At 48.8% G+C, this 17996-nt stretch overlaps 1 protein-coding gene across 15 annotated transcripts in view; it reads left to right on the plus strand.

The window, feature by feature from the left end:
• UNC45B (unc-45 myosin chaperone B) overlaps nt 1-17996 on the plus strand; it is a 31451-nt gene that overhangs the window by 2832 nt on the left and 10623 nt on the right. For 5 of the 15 annotated variants that reach the window (XR_014080628.1, XR_014080627.1, XM_081584433.1 and 2 more), the window contains 10 exons: nt 175-350; nt 1815-1904; nt 5676-5843; nt 6638-6806; nt 8619-8789; nt 11239-11410; nt 14588-14888; nt 16703-16797; nt 16951-17098; nt 17817-17957. Coding sequence is in view for 11 of the 15 variants with exons in the window: in XM_081584433.1 (XP_081440559.1) it covers nt 175-350; nt 1815-1904; nt 5676-5843; nt 6638-6806; nt 8619-8789; nt 11239-11410; nt 14588-14888; nt 16703-16797; nt 16951-17098; nt 17817-17957 (1631 nt within the window). In the remaining 4 variants the exon portion in view is untranslated. Of the gene's footprint in view, nt 1-174; nt 351-1221; nt 1386-1814; nt 1905-5675; nt 5844-6637; nt 6807-8618; nt 8790-11238; nt 11411-14587; nt 14921-16647; nt 16798-16950; nt 17099-17816; nt 17958-17996 lie in introns of those variants that run through there. The other 10 variants (XR_014080630.1, XR_014080629.1, XM_081584435.1 and 7 more) reach the window with 6 other exon arrangements.

A 17996-nucleotide genomic window follows, 5' to 3' on the forward strand; every position in this document is an offset into this window, starting at 1 on the left:
AAACCACCCCCAACTTCCAGTCCGTGGAAAAATTGCCTTCCACGAAACTGATCTACAAGGATGCACACTCTCCAAGGGAGGGATGGAAGCCCTGGAGTTGGGGGCTGTGGTTGAGGAGGAGGGAAGGTGGTCTGCCACCCGGCCCGCTGAGACTCTGCCTGCATCCCTCACTAGCCATTGATATCAACTCCTCGGACATCAAGGCTCTGTACCGGCGATGCCAGGCATTGGAGCACCTGGGCAAGTTGGACCAGGCCTTCAAGGACGTGCAGCGCTGTGCCACCCTGGAGCCACAGAACCAGAGCTTCCAGGAGACACTGAGGAGGCTCAACACCAGCATCCAGGAGAAGGTGAGCTGGATCCGGAAGGTGGCCCTTCCCTCAAGCCTCAGCCCCCTCTCCTAGTAGGGACCAGTTAGGGCAGCGGGACACCAGGGCAGAGCTGGCCTACCTCCATCCACTCCCTTGGATGGAGTGGTCATGTGACACAGAACAGCCAGGCAGGTGCACCTATCTGTGAGTGATCAGAGATGTCGTGATGCTTGTTCAAGGGTACAAGCCAGACAGGACTAGCATACCAGTCTTTTCAATTCCAGATGGAGGCTTAAAAAAAGAAAATCGCAACTTAGTATACCTTCACTATGATCTTCCTCTCTTTCTAGGAGGACAAAGGCAGCATGAGAAACCTGGGAACTAAGGGGAGGATGTTGCTGGGGGATGCAGGAGAGCCAGGAACCAGCAGGAACAAGGAATCTTTTCTAGGAAAATGGAGTGGGCTCCAGGAACTGGGACCAGAGTTAAGGAATCCTGCACCTTCTGTCCTCACTTAGCTTCCAGTTTTCTGAGGGACGCCTTGGGGTGTCGGCTTCCCCACTGTGAGAGCAGAAGGGTAACTTGATCATGCATCTCTTTGCTCCAAGTCACAGTGACATCTGGATGCCTGGGGCAGCCGCATGGAGGGACCACAGTGTGCTGTCCAGAGTGCAGACTCAAGGGCTGTCAAAATACAGACCAATGAGTGACCAGAGAAGGGGTGGTGAATGAGCGACTTCCTGAAAGGAAATGACCTCAGGGTGGAAATAGTTGGCACTGTAGCCCAGCAGAACAACGTTTCAGAGCACTGGGGTTGGGGTTGGGAGAGTGAGGGATGAGACATTCCAAAATCATTGTTTAGGCACTTCCCTGGTGGTCCAGTGGCTAAGACTCTGTGGTCCCAATCCAGGGGGCCTGGGTTCGATCCCAGGTCAGGGAACTGGATCCCACATGCTGCAACTAAAGATCCTGTGTGCTGCTGCTATGATGACCTGGGCACAACCAAGTGGATGAATGAATGAATATTTAAAAAGGAATAAAGAAGGAAAAAATGGTTTACATTTGTTTCAAGAGGTACTTGAAAGCTGCTTCACGTTTCTGACCCTGGAGATACATTCCTGTTTTAGCCCATATTCAAATGTCTAACAGCGAGGCTGCAAAATTGGGGTGATGATCTTTTTGCCTTCCAAGACTTGCCTTGTTAAGACTAAATGGGAATAAATAAATTTTTTAAAAAAAGACTAAATGGGACCTCAAATGTAACTAAACTGTAAGCTTTGTGGAGCAAGGACTTGATTTTGTTCTCCCGTTCTATCCCCAGCATCTACCAGCGTCCCATCCGTAGTAGTAGTTTAGTAGATGTTTGTTGGATGGATAAATGAGTGATGGAGGCAGGCACGAAGAGCATATCCTAATATTAACTGAGCTGACCTTTATGTGGAGCTGACTGAAATGATGGGGATGCCCGCCTGCCTTCTTTCCCACTCCCTCCTCTCTCCTCAGCTCCGTGTGCAGTTCTCCACTGACTCGAGGGTTCAGACGATGTTTGAGATTCTCCTGGACAGAAACAGTGAAGCGGATAAACTGGAGAAGGTAAGTGCTGGGCAAGCAGCGAACCAGAAGGGGGCGCTCTAGGGGCGCGCAGGTAACTGCCTCCTCTGCGGACTCCGCCCCTGTGTCCGGACGGTAACGCCCCCGACTCGTGCCGGTGGGCGGCTCCTAGGAGAAAGGAAACAACGTGAACTATGAGAAGGGCCATGGTTAGGGTGAGAACCACGAGGAGAGTCACGCTCAACACGAGGAGGTGCTCATGCTGAGTCATGCTCAACAATGAGGAGAACAATGAGGGTTGAATCCTGTCTTTATATTTCTGGCATTTTGTTCATCATGTATTGTTTTTTGCAGTGCATGGATTTTGATATTTTAAAACATTGCATTCAATACCACTTATCTTGATTACAGAAGTTTTTTGTACCCTGTAAAATCTGCACCCAAGGCAAGTGTCTTACTTGCCTCACCCTAGTTTTGGCCCTGAGAAACAATGACACATCAAAATAATGCTTTATTCCATTTCAAAATATTGCAGCATCATTCTGAATAATGAAGATGTTTATTCCTAACACCATCTTCTTAACCAAATTTGCTGCATTTTTAAATGTTTCTTTTTTCCTCCTTCAGAAGGGAAAAAGTGAATATCTGAATGTAAGAATTTAACAGAAGATGCATGGGGAATTTTTGTTAGTTTTATGATCAGTAATCATATAATATGCAAATATCATGCCTTCCCTAGTGGTCCAGTGGTTAAGGCTCCACCTTCCAATGCAGGCAGCTTGGGGTTGATCCCTGGTTGAGGAACTAAGATCCCACATGAGGCAGGTGCGACCAAAAATTTTTTTTAAATATGCAAGTATCTTTTATAACAAACTCTTATGAGGACTTGATAAGTTGTTATATATATAAAAGCAGTACTTTGTACTCTGAAAAGTACAAAGCCCTTGACTGACAGAGAGATGATGGTTCTGCTCATGCTTGCCTGAAATTCTTTAATCAGCCTCCTCCCCAGCCTCTTGGGGGGTTCCCTGGTGGCTCAGATGGTAAAGCATCTGCCGGCAATGCAGGAGAAGGGGATTCAGTCTCTGGGTCAGGAAGCTCCCTGGAGAAGGGAATGGTTACCCACAACAGGATTCTTGCCTGGAAAATCTCGTGAACAGAGGAACCTGGTGGGCACAATCCATGCGGTCGCAGAGTCAGACGCAGCTAAGAATGCACACCAACCTCTTACTCCCTACCTGTTTGCCCACCTCCTCCTTTTCTTGCCTCATGAATTCTTTGCCCAATCTCAGGGTCTCAGGTCTTGCTCAAGCCCTCCTCTCCAGATCTGCGGCCTTTTAAGGGATTTCAACACACAATTGGTTGCCTACAGTTAGGAGGGTCAGCTGTACTATGTCATTTTATGTAAGGGACTTGAGCATCTGTGGATTTTGTTATCCACCAGGGTCCTGGAAGCAATCTTCTGTGGATACTGAAGGATGACTATGAATGCATCCTCAGAGTGGAAGGTTTTATATCCTTTTATATCCTCAGTTCAGTTCAGTTCAGTGGCTCAGTTGTGTCTGACTTTTTGTGAGCCCATGGACTGCAGCATGCCAGGCCTCCCTGACCATTACCAACTCCTGGAGCCTACACAAACTCATGTCCATTGAATCGGTGATGCCATCCAACCACCTCATCTTCTGTCGTCCCCTTCTCCTCCTGCCTTCAATCTTTCCCAGCATCAGGGTCTTTTCCAGTGAGTCAGTTCTTTGCATCAGGTGGCCAGAGTACTGGAGCTTCAGCTTCAGCATCAGTCCTTCCAATGAATGTTCAGGATATCCTTTATATACATACACACACACACACACACACACACACACACACACACACACACACACACACACACACACACACATATATATAGAGAGAGACCCTGAGGACTCACACACACACACACACACACACACACACAGAATATCTTATATCTATATATCCCGTGTGTGTGTGTGTGTGTGTGTGTGTGTGTGTGTGTGTGTGTGTGTGTGTGTGTATGTCCTCAGGGTGGGAAGAGACTTGAAAATGCAGCTCAAACTGTCTATTTTACAGACAGGGATCTGAGACCCGGAGAATGCTATGCCTTGCCCAAGGTCACGTGGCTAGCATGTGGCAGAATCATCACCCAGGGCTTTCAAATCCCATCTAGCGTTCTCTGCACACAACCTTCAATCTTCCTGAGAACCTCCTGCAACTTCAGATTTTCTTGAACAATAAAAAATGCCAAAACCATATTCAAGGAACATGTTTAATGGAAAAGAATCCCCAATGTAAAAACTTCTATTCTGTTACAAGATAAACTAAGACATATTAAAAACTCTAAGAGTTTGAGCAAAATTTGTTTGAACTGGGTAGCGTAAACCAGAAGTGGTTGGGAGTATTCCACCAAAAAGAGCTAGGGAAAAGGCTTTTATAGAAAAGAGGTGGGTGACTTCCCTGGTGGTTCAGTGGTTAAGAATCCTCTTGCCAATGCAGGGCATGTCAGTCAGTATGATCCCTGGTCGGGAACTAAGATCCCACATGTTGTGGGGCAACTAGGCCTGAGTGCAGCAACTACTGAGCCCACGTGCTGCAAATATATAAACAAAACAAAACAAACAAAAACAGAAAAGAGGTGGAAGCAAAGCAAGGGAATTATTTGATTGGCTGTAGCTTAAAAGTGTGCATGCTCAGTCGTGTCAAACTCTTCACAACCCCCTGGACTGTAGTCTGCCGGGCTCCTCTGTCCATGGAATTCTCCAGACAAGAATACTTGGAGTGGGTTGCCATTCCCTTCTCCAGGGGATCTTCTTGACCCAGGAATCGAACCAACATCTCTTGTGTCTCCTGCTTTAGCAGATGGATTCTTGACCACTAGGGCCACCTGGGAAGCCCAGGCTGTAGCTTAAGCAGTTGGCGTTATTTGAGAAAGGCTTGTTAGCTATTTGTGATTGGTTGTCCTTCAGTGTCTTAACCTCGAGACAGTATAGGGTTAGGGTTTTTTCATTGTAGCTGTTTTGTTTTTAAATTGAAGTATAGTTGATTTACAAGGTTGTGTTAATTTCTGCTGTACAGCAAAGTGTGGTTTGAGTTTTCTTACTTAGTTGCTTAGGCACTGAAGCCACCTCAGACTAATGGCCTCCTTGATTAATTAATTTAACATTTCCCTACTCTTTTCTTTAAAAAAAATTGTATTTGGTTGTGTTGGGTCTTTGTTGCGGCCCACAGGAAATTTGTTGCAGCATGTGGGATCTTTTGTTGCGGCGTGTGGGATCTTTTGCTGTGATTCACAGGCTCAGTTGCTCCTCGGCATGTGCAATCTTAGTTCCCTAACCAGGGTTAGGGTTAGTGTGGGATCTTAGTTCCCCTCCCAAGGATTGGAAAGTGGAGTCATCACCACTGGACCACCAGGGAAGTCCCTTCCCTACCTTTTATAAGGTCTTATCCACAAGCATATATGCACAGTTTTATTTTACCAAAAGTGCCATCAGAGTGAACCTGCAATTCCGTTTCTGCAAACCAGTGCTTTTTCCAAGTTGCCTCTGAGTCTTTTCATTTATGTCTTTGATGGCTGCAGTATATTTTCATCCAGCTGGTGTTTATTGTTGCAAGTTACTTTGTTTCTTGTTCTGAATTATGTTCTTGGGCTACATTCCCAGGAGCAGGGTTATAGGGCAAAAGAATATAAAGAAGTTTTCAAGACCCAGTCCTTGCCCCGCCCCCTGCACTTGGCTCATGGTCAAGGCCTCAGTAGCCAGACTTCACTCCTGACCTTCGTTGTTTCCTTTGCGCCTTCAGGCCGCCAACAACCTCATTGTCCTCGGCCGTGAGGAAGCGGGGGCCGAGAGGATCTTCCAGAACAACGGCGTGGCCCTGCTGATGCAGCTTTTGGACACAAAGAGGCCTGAGCTGATGCTGGCTGCCGTGCGGACACTGTCGGGCGTGTGCAGTAGCCACCGAGCTAGGGTGAGGGCAGGGGCGGGGCTCGTGTAGCAAAGGGCGGCCAGCTGGAGGACGGGGCGTTGACCTGTGGGCGGGGCATGGCTGGCGTGGATAGACCCCAATAGGACGTCTAAAGTGTCCAGCCTCAACCTTGGTTGTGTGGTCCCACATTCAACAGAAACTGATCCTCTGGTCGGTTTTGAGCTGACAATGGGTCTGACTAAACAAAGAGGAAGGGCTTCGCTGGTGGCTCAGATGGTAAGGAATCCACCTGCAATGCAGGCAACCTGGGTTCGATCCCTGAATTGGGAAGATCCCCTGGAAAGCGGAATGGCTACCCACTCCAGTATTCTTGCCTGAAGAATTCCATAGACAGAGGGGCCTGGCAGGCTACAGTCCGTGGGGTCGCAGAGTTGGACACGACTGAGTGACTAACACTTTCACACTCAAACAAAGATAAGTTTATTGAAAGTGGTTTCTGAGGAAGAGCTGAATGCAATGGCTGTGACAGTTCATGGTTTTTCATACTAAGTTTTCAAAACCCAGTGTGTGTTTTACACGCCCAGCCCATCTCAGTGTGAACTTGCTGCGTCACACATGTTCAGTGCCTCCCCTGGGGCGAGAGGCCATCTCTGTCCCTCTGGAAAGGGGCATGGCTTGAGTCCGGGGCTTGCCGAGGCCACAGGCCCCATGAGACACGGCTGCCTGGGCTTTTGTCTCGACTGCATGGGGCGGCCCTCGCCCACTCCCTAACCTGCACAGCAGTTGAAAGGGAGGGGCAGCCAGCTGACCGTGTGCTTCTCACTGGGGGCGTCTAGGCCACAGCGATCCTCCACGCAGTCCGGATAGACCGAATCTGCAGCCTCATGGCGGTGGAGAATGAGGAGATGTCTCTGGCCGTCTGCAACCTGCTCCAGGCCATCATCGACGCGCTGTCTGGGGAGGACAAACAGGAGCATCGAGGGAAGGAAGAGGCCCTGGTTCTGGGTAAGAGATGGTTTTCAGGGGAGGTGGGGGCAAGGAAGTGCCAGTTACTACCTCAGACTGAGCATTCGTGTATGTGGATGTGGCCCGGTTATATTTTTCCATTTATTTTTTGACTATAAAAGTAACAGAAGCACAGTCACATTTATGAGAGCTAAAATGTCAGAAGCAACTCAAGTGCCCATCTATGGATGAATGGAGAAATAAAAGGTGGTGTCTATCTCTACAATGGAATATTGTTCAGCCTTAAAAAGGTGGGAAATTCTGACACAGGCTACAACATGGATGAACCTTGAGGACCTTATGTTAAGTCAATAACCAAGTCACAAAAACACAAACACTGTGTATGCCACACATATGAGGTTTCTTTTCTTTTCTTTGTTTTTCTTTCGGCTGCAGACCTTAGTTTCCGGTCTAGGAATCAAACCCGTGCCCCCTCAGTGGAAGCATAGAGTCCTACCCGGTGGACCACCAAGGAATTCCCTGTGTTTTCTAAAACAGTCAAACTCATAGAAACAGAAAGTTGTATGATGGTTGCCAGGGATGGGGGGAGGAGGAAATGAGTTGTTTAATGGGAATTTCAGTTTTGCAAGATGAAAAAGTTTTAAAAAGTAACTGGTGGTTCAGTGGTAAAGATCCCACCTGCCAGTGCAGGGGACCTGGGTTTGATCCCTGATCCAGGAAGATCCCACACGCCTTGGAGCAACTATTGAGCCTGTGCTCTAGAGCCTGGGAGCCGCATCAGCTGAAGCTTCTACACCCTAGAGGCTGTGCTCTGCAACGAGAGAAGCCACTGCAAAGAAAAGCCTGCACCTGGCAACTATAGAGTAGCTCCCACGCACCACAAGTAGAGGAAAGCTCACGCAGCAATGAACACCTAGCCCAGCCAAAAATAAATAAATAAAATTATTTTTAAAAAGTAACAGGCTTATTGGAGAAACTTGGAAAATTTTAGAAATATGTAAAGATGAAAAAAAAAAAACCCAATGACCTGTAAACATCCCTCCAGATAACTACTATCATCACTGCCATGTGAAACTTTCCAGTCTTTATTCTTTTTTTAAAAACACATTTTTCACATTAATTAACTTCTTAATTTTATTTTTGGTTGTGCTGGATCTTCACTGCTGTGCATGGGCTTTCTCTAAGTGTGGTGCGTGGGGGCTGCTCTTTGTTGCAGTGCAGTGGCTTCCGTTGTTGCAGAGGCTCTAGGCATGTGGGCTTAGTAGTCACAGGCTCTAGACTAGGGACTCAGTAATTGTGGTGCATGGGCTTAGTTGCTCTCAGCATGTGGAATCTTCCCAGACCTTCCCAGTAAGATGTCTGGATCGAACCTGTGTCCCCTGCATTGGCAGGCAGATTCCTATCCACTGTACCACCTGGGAAGTCCCTTTCTAGTCTTTTTTTTTTCTATCCATTCATATAAATATCTATTTAATGAAGTTGGAATTCAACTTGAATGTTGTTGTTATTCAGTCGCTTAGTCATGTCCGACTCTTTGTGACCCCGTGGACTGCCAGGCTTCGCTGTCCTTTACTATCTCCTGAAGTTTGCTCAGATTCATGTCCATTGAGTTGGTGATGCCATCCAACCACCTCACCCTCTGCCACCCCCTTTCTGATCACCCTTGGGGGTGTTGTCTAGAAGTCTCCCTCCCTTCTTTGGAATGAGACAGGATACTCTCCCGGGAAATTCCAGGATCTGGGAAGCAGTGGATTTGACATTTCCAGAGTCCTTCCAGAAGTCCCAGCCATCCCTGGTCCTGTATACCAGGATGGAGTCCTCTCCATTCACCCTTGTCCTCTCCTTCCTCAGACTCCAAGAAGGACCTGAAGCAGATCACCAACCACCTGCTCGACATGCTGGTCAGTAAGAAGGTGTCTGGCCAGGGTAGGGATCAGGCCCTGAACCTGCTCAATAAGAACGTCCCCAGGAAGGACCTTGCCATTCATGACAACTCCCGCACCATCTACGTGGTTGATAACGGTGAGGAGGTGGGAGGGTCTGGGGCTCATGCCAGCCTTTCCAGTGGGCACCGGGGTACCAGGCAACAAGCAGAAGGTGGAAGGAGTGTGGCTCTTGTCTGGGAGAGGTCTTCATTCCCAACTGAAAAGGCAGGAAAAGACATTAGCATGTTAGGATCCACCAGTGGGCTGGTGAAAGCCTAGGTGCAGGCTCTGAATTCAGAGCCTGAACGCACACAGAACACAGTCAAAAACATCTGGGTGGAGTTTCCTGACAAGTGAGGCAAGTGCCAAAAAAACCAAACCAAACTCCACCAATGTGAGTAACATTTCTGAAGTCTCACGCTGGCAAAATTCAGGCCTTCCAGAAGGGAGAAATGGCATCAGTGTACTTTATACAAAGACCAGTAACAGTGCTCCAGAAAATATCCATTAAATTTATCAGCTCCAGGGCGTCACCCCTGGAGATGCCCTAAATTACTTTCAGTTGTTCAGGAATCATACTTATGGCTTTATGATCTGTTGAGATAAATTCTCCCACAGGTGTCATGACATTTAGACCATACCTTTTCTAAAATGTTCAAGCCAGCTTTTATCAGCTTGACCTTTATTCTGTTTTGATACAGCACTTTCCTTGTTTGGTTTTCGCAGATCTCAGCAAAGTTCATGCACAGGTGCTTAGACTTGAACATATTCCTCTAGTGCTTAAGCCTCCTCCACTCAACACTCCCCTCCCTCCCCACCCCAGTTCTGGTCTTCTCTGCATATATCACAAAGGCTGGGCATTGACAATAGACCTCTCTGCACTAGGATCTAGGCCCAACCACATGGTTTATGGGATAGAGTGGGTGAGGAACAGTATCTGTTATTCTAGGCACCGAAATGAATAACATTTAGGTAAAAATAGTGTAGACTTAAAAATCTAGGTGTCTTGTGAAAAGCTGCAATGTGGAAGTTGTTTGTTGTGAAAACCGGTCTAGGGGACTTGGGTAGGGGAGTCACCATGATGTCAAGACTGAAGTGAGTTTCTGGCTTCAGGGAAGGGCAGACATGGACAAAGGGGAGGTCCAGGGTGTTCTAGCAGAAGAGAGATGAGATGCTCAAGATGAGGGCACACAGAAGGGAAAGCTAGGAGATGAGGCTGGGGATGTGGATCAGGTGCATTTGATGAAGGCTTTTGAGAGCCAGGCTGGGAGGTGGGCTTGGTTCATCAGGCGCCTTCCAATGACTCTTCAGTCTTGCCAGTGCTTTTGTGTGTGTGTGCTAAAATACACAGCACAAAATTTACTGCCAGGCACTTTTAATCGCCCCTGGCCCTGATCCAGAGTATCATGCCTCCCAACGTTTACCTAGAATGTCCCCCCTCCCACGTAACCTGTGCCACCCAAGGTCTGATCAGCTCCTAGCCTCCACTACAACCTGGCTCTGAAATCACGCTATTGTCCCCGAGGCAGTGTAGCCTCACAGTTAACATCGTGGTCTTTGAAATCAGACAGAGAGGCTCCCTGCTACGTCACTGCCAGCCCTGTGATCTTGAGCAAGTTACTTGACTTCTCCATGTCTTGGTTTTCTGCTCTGAAAAATGGCAATATTAATTTCTACTCACCAGTAGGGTCAATGTTAGGATTAAATGAGATAGCATGTAGAAAGCCCTTGGCACACAGTAAGATTACCTTATTGTAATCTTTATACATCTGTCTTCTCTATTGTATTGTGATCTTCTTGAGATCCTTTATTTTATTAGCTAGCACCTCATTCACTCATTCATTCTTTTATTCAATAAATATGTAATGGCTGAATTAGCCTGGTGGGTAATAGGAAGCCTTTGAAGATTCTTCAACAGGAGAAGGGATAATAACCATAATGGTAAATATCCTATTTGCTAAATAATTAATAACTATTTAGTGTCATGATGTGTCTAGATTAGCACTAGGCCAACGTTTCCGTGCATTATCTTGGTGAATCCTCATACTCTATGAGGTAGGTAATGTCGTTCCCATTTTACGGAAAAAGAAACTAAAGCCTGGGGAAAAGAGAATATAATCCAGTATTTGAGGAAGATTATACATCAACCCACAGAACGTTAGCACTGGTCAGTCAGTTCAGTCGCTCAGTCATGTCCGACTCTTTGCAACCCCAGGGACTGCAGCACACCAGCCTTCCCTGCCCATCACCAACTCCCAGAGCTTACTCAAACTCATGTTCATCAAGTCGGTGATGCCATGTAGAGTCCTCTGAGCTCAACTAGTCTTGACTGTGTAAATGTGAAAATGAGGCCCATGACGGGAGGCGAATGGCTCAGGTAGGGGCAGAGGCAGGTGTGGAGTCTGGGTCTCTAGGCTGCATCCCAGTGCCCTTCCCACTGGATGAGCCGCATGCTGCCTCTGCGGGCTGCAGAGCTGGGCGAGGAGGGGCGTTTTTGAGGACGGGGCCTGGCTGGCATCTTACACTTGCTGTCGTCTGTCCTGCAGGCCTAAGGAAGATCCTAAAGGTGGTGGGGCAGGTCCCAGATCTGCCGTCCTGCCTGCCCCTGACCGACAACACCCGCATGCTGGCCTCGATCCTCATCAACAAGCTCTACGACGACCTGCGCTGTGACCCGGAGCGCGATCACTTCCGCAAGATCTGCGAGGAGTACATCACGTGAGTTTCCCGGAGGGTCGTGTAACCGAGTGGGGATCTGGCTGCTTGCCTCTCAAAAACCAATAAAGAGGCAAGGCTGGTGGGAAGGAAAGCTTGCTTTATTTCAGAAGCCGGCAACCTGGGGGTGAGGGGAGGGCAGACTCCTGTCCAAAGGCTGACTCCGCCTGCCACCCCACTGACAATCAGTGGGCAAGAACTGCTATAGGTCTTGGAGGGAGGGGTGCTACACACAGAAACGGCACAGTCAGCTCTGACAGTCATCTTGAAATTGGTCATCAGTGGTCTGACCAGCATCATCTTGATTGTTTTCAGTCCAGTTAGTCTTAAGGGTCAGTTTGCTCTCATTTCTTTGAGGCCAGTTCTCAGAACTGTGGCAGCATTTATCATGGCCACAGTCCGGTCATCACATACTTGACTTCTTTCACCTGGCGAGGGTTTCAGTGTCTTTAAGACAGATCACAGGATATGGCTCAGAATATTACCTATGGCCCTTGAGGAGAAACTAAAGGTCCTTGATTTAGCTTAATAACTAAACTAGTATTATTTGGTTTCATTTGATTGTTTTCATTTGTTTCTGCATTTTCCCACTTCTCTGACTAAATTTGTTGTTCGGCTAAAATTTTTCAACAGACAAAAGGCAGGTTGAGGACATGATGGGGAAGGACCATAGGGTCCTGCTCCATTTCAGCCGGGCTTTGTATTAGTCAAATTTAGCAGCTTAAAACAAGAAGCATCATTTATTATCTCACTGCTGCTGCTGCTGCTGCTGCTAAGTCACTTCAGTCGTGTCCGACTCTGTGCGACCCCATAGACAGCAGCCCACCAGGCTCCTCTGTCCAGGCAAGAATTCTGGAGTGGGTTGCCATTTCCTTCTCCAATGCATGCATGCATGCTAAGTCACTTCAGTTGTGTCCGACTCTGTGCGACCCCATAGACAGCAGCCCACCAGGCTCCTCTGTCCATGGGATTCTCTAGGCAAGAATATTGGAGTGGGTTGCCATGTCCTTCTCCCATTATCTCACAATAGGACAGCAATTTGGCAGAGGTTTGGCTGGGTGGTTCTGGCTTTAGGGCTTACATATTAGCCACATGTTGGCCTGGGCTACTGTCATCTGAAGGCTGGACCGGGGCTGGAAGACCTTCCAGGATGCTGCGTTCATGTGGCTGGCACGTTGGTGCTCGCTCTTGGGTGGAAGATCCCCATGTGGATCTCTCCTCACGGTAGCTGGCTTCTCTTTTCCTTTACTCCAATAATCCTCAAACTTGGAAATTATTCGGATTTCTGGGACTCAGTAGTCTGGGTTGTGGCTCAGGAAGCTGCATGTTTAAATGCACTAGGAGAGTCTTGGGAGGGTGGAAACCCTGCCTTCTTCACCCTGCTTTCCTTTCTGTATTCCAGGGGTTGACAGACTTTTCCTGTAAAGTGCCAGAGAGTACGTTTAGGTTTTATGAAACACATAGGTCTCTAACACAATGAAAAAAAAAAACTACTTTAAAATGTAAAAAACATTCTCAGCTTCCTGGATTTGGGTCCCAGCAAAGTTGTCTCAATCCCATAGTTTCTCCTGATCCTGACTTTGTGTCACTTTTAAGACTCCTCAGGGCTTCTCAATGGTCTTTTTCTACCTCAGCTTCAGTGTTTGCAGCAACTTGAGTCTTTCATGAAGGCTCAAACTGAGTTCCAGTAACTATCTCCCAGAGTTAAGTTTGGATAGGGGTTTGCCTGTGAATGCCACCTCTGTGGTCACCTGGCCCTGAGTGGGGGGGTCACCACCTTCAACAAAAGGAGCCTGAGTCTGCTACCTCCCACCCCCAGGGGGTGCTTCATCAGGGGCCAGGGGCTGGGTGGAGGTTCAGATACCAGCTGACATTGGTTTAAAGGGCAGATCTCAACTCATTATTATTATTATTTTTAATTATTTATTTATGGCTTTGCTGGGTCTTCGGTGCTGCGTATGGGCTTTCTCTAGTTCTTGCAAGTGGGGGCTACTCTCTAGCTGTGATGCTTGGGCTTCTTGTTGTGGAGCACAGGCTCTAGGTGCAAGGGCTTCAGTAGTTGCAGCTCTCAGGCTCTAGAGCACTAGCTTGGTAGTTGTGGCACAGAGGCCACAATCAGGAAAGGCTCTGGGTTCCCCAGCACCGAGCAGGAAGATGAAGCACAGGGCACAGATTGGGCTGGAGGGTGTCTCGGAGCTCCTGAAGCCAGCCCCTCTCCCCCAGATGGACTCACCCACCCACCCAGCCAGAGGCAGAAGTGGGACCGGAGCCCAGGTCTCTGACTCTTACGCCATGCTCTCCTTTCACTTATACCCCTCTGCATTTGCACTGTGTACATCTGCCCTGATTCCCCACAACGAACAAACCTGGCAGATCTCGGAAGGATTGGGTGTCCCCAGGCAGAGATCTTCCTTTAGAGTAGATAATAGTGGATTTTGAAAGCAAGACAGAACCTGCCAGCTCTTCTGGTCCATCCCCTCCCCCTAACGCAATGAGGAAAGGACTAGGACCAGATAGGGGAATGACTGGGCCAGGCTACAGCATGATTCAGCCACATTGGGGAGTGAGGTGGTGTGCCAGGCACCATGGTAGCCCTATTGTGCTGTGGTGGCTGCTGTCCTGTCCCACTAGACATCTCAGCTTCTGGGAAGCCTGTTGGCTGACAGCTCTCACCTGTCACCTCTTTTTGGGGACTTGGTTCAGCTAAGGATAGCTATTCACCTTCCCAGGGCAGCCAGCATCCAGTGGTTCATCCCTCACTCCAAACTGGAACAACTTTGAATGGTTTCTCAGCTCTGGAACTCTTTGCAAGATGAGGCTTTGTCATGACTGCGTCGCAGTCCAGCATCTCCCTCCATCCAGTCCTGATTTCTTCCCTTTCCCAACAGGTGTTGATCCCAAGAGCTTTCCCTAACAAACGTCTTGAGTGTCAGTCCTCATCTGGGTGGGATTCTTGAGGAACACAACACTTGGCACATCCATTATGTCATCTATCCTCGTCATAAATCTGAGAAGTAGTAGTGCTATCCTCAGTTTCCAAATCAAGAAGCTGAGGTTCAGAGAGGTTCAGTGACTTGCCTTAGGTCACACAGCATATGAGTTGTGAATCTAGGATGCACAACCAAATCTGTCTGCCCTCAAATCTCCCACTCCTCTGACCACACTGGCCTCCTGTTTTAGGGGCACGTTTGACCCCCAGGACATGGACAAGAACGTGATTGCCATCCAGACGGTGTCGGGGATCCTGCAGGGCCCCTTTGACCTGGGCAATCAGCTGCTGGGACTGAAAGGTGTGATGGAGATGATGGTGGCGCTGTGCGGCTCGGAGCGTGAGACGGACCAGCTGGTGGCCGTGGAGGCCCTCATCCACGCCTCCACCAAGCTCAGCCGTGCCACCTTCATCATCACCAATGGTGTGTCACTGCTCAAAGAGATCTACAAGACCACCAAAAATGAGAAGATCAAGATCCGCGCACTGGTGGTGAGTGGGCTGGGTACCAGACACTGCACCAGGTACCAGGGATGCCAGAATGAATGGGATGTGGCCCCTGTCTTTGAGGAAACCAAGCTGTAAGCACCCAGACCCACCCACAGGCCTCTGCAGAGCAGAGTGATAAGCAGAAGACTATGAGAATGTGTATTCAGGATGGGAGACCATGATATATAATGACTGTCTCCTTAACTTTTTTTTTTTTTTTTACCATGGGGTATGCAGGATCTTAGTTCCCCCAACAGGGATCAAACCCGTGCCCCCTGCATTGGGAGCAGTCTTAACCATTGGATCACCAAGTCCCTCCTCAATGCTTTTGAACAACTTAAATGCTGATGAGCTTTTGTCCAGCAAGTACTTTCAGTGCAGACTTCAAAAACTCAGTTAGTTTCCTTCAGTTCAGTTCAGTCACTCAGACATGTCCGACTCTTTGCAACCCCATGAACTGCTGCACGCCAGGACTCCCTTTCCATCACCAACTCCCCGAGTTTACCCAAACTCGTCCATTGAGTCGATGATGCCATCCAGCCATCTCATCCTCTGTCGTCTCCTTTTCCTCCTGCCCTCAATCTTTCCAAGCATCAGGATCTTTTCAAATGAGTCAGCTCTTTGCATCAGGTGGACAAAGTATTGGAGTTTCAGCTTCAACATCAGTCCTTCCAATGAACACCTAGGACTGATCTGTAGGATGAACTGGTTGGATCCCCTTGCAGTCCAAGGGACTCTCAAGAGTCTTCTCCAACACCACAGTTGAAAAGCGACAATTCTTCGGCTCTCAGCTTTCTTTATAGTCCAACTCTCACATCCATACATGACTACTGGAAAAACCATAGCCTTGACTAGATGGACCTTTGTTGCCAAAGTAATGTCTCTGTTTTTAATGTGCTGTCTAGGTTGGTCATAACTTTCCTTCCAAGGAGTAAGCATCTTTTAATTTCATAGTTTCCTTACTTGGTTTCTATATAGCACAGTTAAACCTACTGCATTTTTTCCCATTTTCATTATATAGAAATCACTTTCATTGACCTTTTTCTTGTCAACAATTACAGTGAGGATTTGAGTCATTGATCTGTTTTTCTTTTTTGGTTTATATCAGTTTTTTTAAAACTGATTTTAGCTTCTGCCATTGTGAGTTTTCTCTTATGGAAGACAGACTTTTTTTTTCCCCCGCAAGAGTCCAATTTTTCCTGGGTAAAAATCTGCACATCTGAATCTTACCCCCACAGAATGATTTCATGGCCAGTTTTTGTGCCATAAGTTTTATCACTGTGGTTTCAGATGTATTAGTATTTGGGCTTCCCTAGTGGTTCAGATGGTAAAGAATCTGCCTGCAAGGCAGGAGACCCAGGTTAGATCCCTGGGTTGGGAAGATCTCCTGGAGTAGGGAATGGCTACCCACTCCAGTATTCTTGCCTGGAGAATTCCATGGGCAGAGGAGCCTGGTGGACTACAGTTCATGGGGTTGCAAAGAGTCAGACATGACTGAGCAACCAACACTAGTATTATCCTAGCTGATTTTTCAAAACGACAGACATAAAGCACCTATGGGGACAAAATAGTGGGTGGGGGAGGGAGGAAATGGGTAGAGTAAAAGCCTCCAGCTTTGTGGGCATCCACCCTAACCTGGAAGCCTCAGGGAAGGCATCTTGGGAGAGGTGATATCTGACCGGAGTTCGGTAGGATGCAGAGAGGTATATCCAGGCAAAGCAAGGGGGCAGAGTGTTCCAGCCTCAGGGACGTGTTTGAGCAGGGCCTGGTCCCCAAGCCTGGTGTCTCTGATCCTACAAACCCTTCCTCCTCCCCAGGGACTCTGTAAACTCGGCTCCGCTGGCGGCACAGATTACGCGCTCAGGCAGTTTGCCGAAGGCTCGACAGAGAAGCTGGCCAAACAGTGTCGCAAGTAAGCGTTTTCCCCCAAGCCCACCATCTCCTCCACGGGATGTGCCCTAGCGGACGCCAGATCCTGGAAGGCCGCCCACCTGCCTGCTCCCCTGGATCGCTTTGCTCTTGCCTGGAGCCCCGGGACCCTTCCCCAGTGCCTCCCCTCCCACAGGTGGCTGTGCAACGCATCCATAGACACCCGGACCCGGAAATGGGCGGTGGAGGGCCTGGCCTACCTCACGCTGGACGCCGACGTGAAGGACGACTTTGTTCAGGACATCCCTGCCCTGCAGGCCATGTTCGAGCTGGCCAAGGCAAGTGTGGCCCTGACCTCTGGCCCCGGGATCTGCTGGATTCAGGCCCACGGGCTGTCTGTTGAGCTGGGAAATTGGACATCCTCCCTTCCTCATCCTGACTCCACCCCCTTCTCGTCACGTAAACCGGGGTTGGTCATTTCCCTCTGTCTGGTCCTCATCTTTCCTGACCGGGAAATGGACTCACAACTCTTCATGCCTTCCAGGCAGTGGGAGGATGAACAAGATGATGGTAGTTTTTTCCTGGAACTGCTTCCGGGAGTGAGGTCTTAGGGACCAAGAGGTCTTTTTTGGGCCTCTCCCCTCCTTCCCAGTCCCTCCCAGATGCCTTTCTTCCTGTGTTGGGCCACCACCGGGCTCCCCCACCCCACCAATGGCTCTTTCTCACCACAAAAGGCAGAAGTGTGGGAGGGCATTTCCAACAGAAGGTGTCCAGGTCCCACCCTATCCCACTGGGCTTTTGAAAGGAGCACAAAGCAATGGGAACACTCGGAGGACTTCCATGCATGCTCTGGGTGCTGCTGAGGGGGCAGGAGAAATCCCTGCCACCCCGTGTGAGCAGAACCGGTTCCTCTGCCTTGGGGCCTCACCAGCCACACTCCTCCCAGAGCAGCCTGCCTTCGAGGGAGCCTCTGGGAAGCAGTGGTTTGTTTGTTCTCAGGTTTCCTTTCTTCCTGTCTCCATCCCCCCACTCCCACTACCATCTACCACCTCCTGTCTCCAGACTCCCGACAAGACCATCCTGTACTCGGTGGCCACCACCCTGGTGAACTGCACCAACAGCTACGATGTCAAGGAAGTCATCCCTGAGCTGGTGCAGCTGGCCAAGTTCTCCAAGCAGCATGTGCCCGAGGAGCACCCCAAGGTGGGGAAGAGGATGGCCGAGAGGGGGAGGGAGCTGTCC

The sequence above is a fragment of the Giraffa tippelskirchi genome, chromosome 3, assembly GCF_054371585.1.
Source record: "Giraffa tippelskirchi isolate mGirTip1 chromosome 3, T2T-mGirTip1v1.2.pri, whole genome shotgun sequence".
Taxonomy (NCBI): Eukaryota; Metazoa; Chordata; class Mammalia; order Artiodactyla; family Giraffidae; genus Giraffa; species Giraffa tippelskirchi.